This window comes from Etheostoma spectabile, chromosome 9 (assembly GCF_008692095.1).
Source record: "Etheostoma spectabile isolate EspeVRDwgs_2016 chromosome 9, UIUC_Espe_1.0, whole genome shotgun sequence".
Taxonomy (NCBI): Eukaryota; Metazoa; Chordata; class Actinopteri; order Perciformes; family Percidae; genus Etheostoma; species Etheostoma spectabile.
In genome coordinates, this window is record NC_045741.1 from 5310632 (window position 1) to 5311221 (window position 590).

Here is a 590-nt window from a genome sequence, read left to right on the forward strand (position 1 = left end):
TGGCGTGTGAGCGTGTGAAACCAGTCAAATGCGTGTGTCTCTGGAAGCGACACAAGCTTAAAGAAGATCAGCATGTTTATTTCCTGGTCAGTCGAGATTGGGTCCTCAAAGGCCACGCCTACACCACCTCTGCCTCTAACACAAGTTAACTCAAAAACCAGTTAAACCGAAACACCGGCGTACCGTGGTAATGACTGGCCTTTATCTTTGAAATGAGAGCCCACATACTATGGAAAAGTGGAAAACGTGTAAAAAGGACAACACTTTGACAGCAAGCCCATATTTTATTGTACACAACAGCGGAAGTCAACAAACAAAGAATAAATACATTTTGAAGTAGGCCGAGACGGGCCTTTGATTCTTTACGTCGGGGGAGGGCCGTCGGTGTAGTGGAGCATGGGGTAGAAGGAGCGGGCCAAGTTGTTGGACAGCGTACAGCTGCGGCGGTCTTCGGACACAGGCAGAAGGTGGGTCAGAACCAGCAGGGCAAAGAAGAGCAGGTGCAGGGGGAAGGCGGCGCGTAGAACACGGCGGAAGAAGGTCCGACGCTTTGAGGAAGAACGGCACCTCTCCTCCCTGGATGGGGGGGG

The 590-nt window shown here is 51.7% G+C and overlaps 1 protein-coding gene across 2 annotated transcripts in view; it reads right to left on the reverse strand.

The window, feature by feature from the left end:
* Positions 1 to 264: 264 nt before the first annotated feature.
* LOC116696189 (nesprin-2) overlaps positions 265 to 590 on the reverse strand; it is a gene marked incomplete at its 5' end in the record, with an annotated part of 139700 nt that continues 139374 nt past the window's right edge. For both annotated transcript variants that reach the window (XM_032526998.1, XM_032526997.1), the window contains 1 exon segment: positions 265 to 576. In XM_032526998.1, the coding sequence (XP_032382889.1) occupies positions 363 to 576 (214 nt within the window).